Source organism: Coregonus clupeaformis, unplaced genomic scaffold (assembly GCF_020615455.1).
Source record: "Coregonus clupeaformis isolate EN_2021a unplaced genomic scaffold, ASM2061545v1 scaf1067, whole genome shotgun sequence".
Taxonomy (NCBI): Eukaryota; Metazoa; Chordata; class Actinopteri; order Salmoniformes; family Salmonidae; genus Coregonus; species Coregonus clupeaformis.
Window position 1 is genome coordinate 84,520 of NW_025534521.1, and position 2,822 is coordinate 87,341.

Here is a 2,822-nt window from a genome sequence, read left to right on the forward strand (position 1 = left end):
GAACTCCTTATGAAGGCTGGGATGTCAAAGCCTCAGTAATGTTATATGATCTATGTGCAAATTCAGAGGGTCCAATTTTTATCTGCTTCAATTACATTTGAATCGTTTAAAACGGATGGGAAACAACCATGTTTAGATTAGAAACTAAGGCTGGTGCAAGTCATGTGGTCATGTGGTGGCCAGTGTTGTGTTTATTTGACAGTTTCCCCTTCACTGTGGTTGACAGTTTAAAAAAAATAGTGTCTCTACCAAATGTCACACAGACACCGAACAGTCCAGGGAGAAGACACGGGTACAGACGTATATTAGAGTTGAGGTTAGAAGAAGAAGTTACTGTATTTGACCACAAGTGTGTTAAGATGTCAGAGGGAGTCTATGAAAACTCGAATGGATTCATAGACTATGAGCCTGATGCAATGAAGAACACGGACATTGATGGCCAATTATATGGCAACGTAAAAGCCTTCAAGCCCAGTCCAAGAGATGGAGTTGTTGCTTCAGGTAAGATTGCACGCACGCACGCGCACACACACAAACATACAAATTACACACACACATTACAGGTGAGATTACCCTGTAGTACTATAGCTTTATGTGTCCCAATCCTGGATGATACAGTAAAACACATGACCAAAGTTCTTACTTGAATAATTTGTGATTCAGTTCATGTTCAGTGGTGGAAGAGACCCTCTGGAGTTGCTGCAGTGTGTCTGGGGCTGCTGTGTGTTCTCCTACTGGCTGGGATCATAGGCCTGTCTGTCTACTGTAAGTTTAGTATGTTGTCACTGAGACTTAAGTAGCCTACTTAATCATACTTAATCATCAATGGTGTGGTAGTTACATGTTTGATTAACTTTTCCCTTTTGCAGATGGAGTCATTGGTCATCACGACTCAATAGAGAGAGAACAGCTACAGGCCAGTTACAGCTTTATGACTAAAGAGAGAGACAAGCTACAGACCAGTTACAACAACCTGACTGCAGAGAGAGACCAGCTACAGACTGAGAGAGATTTTCTTAGCAGGAGTCTTACCAATCTCAGTGAGTAAACCTACAGTAATACATTGTAATGAATACCACACACCTGATCATGAGTCTCTATTCATTCATTAAGTGTCCAGTGTGATAAATTGAAGGAAATGTGTGTTTTCATCTTGTAGAACCAACTTGTCCTGAAGGATGGCAGAAGTTTGAATCCAGTTGGTACTTCCTGTCTACTGAGACTAAAACCTGGAAGGAGAGCAGAGAGGACTGTCTGGTTAGAGGAGCAGACCTGGTGATCATAAACAGCGAAAACGAACAGGTGTGTGTGAGAGAGCGAGAGAGAGAGAGAGCGAGAGAGAGAGAGAGAGAGAGAGAGAGAGAGAGAGAGAGAGAGAGAGAGAGAGAGAGAGAGAGAGAGAGATGGGTGTGCAGGGGGTAGATATGATCAAACATATAGGTATATATTTATATTTTTCAACAACAGGAGTTTGTCTTCAACCTCAGCAATGGAGTCTGGATTGGTCTGACTGACTCTGTTACTGAGGGGACCTGGAGATGGGTGGACGGCACCCCACTGACCACCCCAAGGTAAAACACTACTGCTCTAATAACACTGACCACAGTGTAAGTAGTAGGACAGATTCTCTGTGTTATTCATACTCTAGGTCCTCCATACCCAACTGGTGGACCAACACTGACCACAGAATAAGAGATGATAACTACTCTGACAACAAGGCTCCAATTTTCAGTTCATTCAACCTTTATCTATACAGGTTACTGTCATTGATGGTAGCAGTCAACAAAGTTGAATTTAAGCTGAAACATTTGCGTATATTATTTAGGACTGTGATGTTCTAACTGTGATATCTAACGGTTTTTAACCCTGTAGGTACTGGTATTAACCATGATATCTGATGGTTTTTAACCCTGTAGGTACTGGTATTAATCATGATATCTGACTGTTTTTAACCCTGTAGGTACTGGTATTAACCATGATATCTGACTGTTTTTAACCCTGTAGATACTGGTATTAACCATGATATTTGACTGTTTTTAACCCTGTAGGTACTGGTATTAACCATGATATCTGACTGTTTTTTAACCCTGTAGGTACTGGTATTAACCATGATTTCTGACTGTTTTTTAACCCTGTAGGTACTGGTATAAACCATGATATCTGACAGTTTTTAACCCTGTAGGTACTGGCATAAACCACAGCCTGATAATGGTGGTGGCAATCCAGAATATGGTGAGGAGGACTGTGTTGAGATACGTAAAGATCAGCGTCCTCTGGAGGCCTGGAATGACAAGTCATGTGACAGGAAACACAACTGGATTTGTGAGAAAGTGGTTTAACATCACCATGACAACATACTGTAACAATACAGTAGCCTACAGTGCACACAACTTCCTCCTTCATTCTCTCTCTCTCTCTCTCTCTCTCTCTCTCTCTCTCTCTCTCTCTCTCTCTCTCTCTCTCTCTCTCTCTCTCTCTGTCTCGCTCTCTCTCTTTCTCTCTCTCGCACACTCTCTTTTTCTCAAACCCACACACACACCCTCATACACACATGCATACATGCATGCACATACACACACTCATGCAAACACACCTATCGTTCTATTTGTTTGTGGTATCGTATTAATAAAATTCCTACTTAATTTCTGTTTGTAACTTCCTGTGTCACAGTAGTTATGTTTCACTCGTCATCAGGTTCAACTTGAAGTTAGTACATTTGACCTTGTGCATACACATAATTTCTTATTCAAATATATCCTACAGATATTTACATGCTCAATTTAGGTCTGCTGCGAACATTCTCAACAGTACCAAGCCACAAT

General features: G+C 41.3%; 1 protein-coding gene across 1 annotated transcript; it reads left to right on the forward strand.

The window, feature by feature from the left end:
• The first annotated feature begins 266 nt into the window (after nt 1–266).
• Nucleotides 267–2,410, forward strand: LOC121565794 (C-type lectin domain family 4 member E-like). The gene is made up of 6 exons (XM_045217469.1): nt 267–501; nt 664–765; nt 870–1,040; nt 1,160–1,302; nt 1,468–1,571; nt 2,183–2,410. Exons 1-6 carry the CDS (start codon nt 360–362, stop codon nt 2,337–2,339), a joined length of 819 nt encoding a protein of 272 aa, XP_045073404.1. The 5' UTR covers nt 267–359; the 3' UTR covers nt 2,340–2,410.
• Nucleotides 2,411–2,822: the final 412 nt, after the last annotated feature.

What these genes read in the sequence shown, in the direction of transcription:
- LOC121565794 (XM_045217469.1), top strand. Translation starts at nt 360, where the DNA reads ATGTCAGAGGGAGTCTATGAAAACTCGAATGGATTCATAGACTATGAG. An exon ending in AGATGGAGTTGTTGCTTCAG is followed by an intron (nt 502 to 663) that starts GTAAGATTGCAC and finishes TTTGTGATTCAG; the next exon opens with TTCATGTTCAGTGGTGGAAG. An exon ending in CAGGAGTCTTACCAATCTCA is followed by an intron (nt 1,041 to 1,159) that starts GTGAGTAAACCT and finishes TTCATCTTGTAG; the next exon opens with AACCAACTTGTCCTGAAGGA.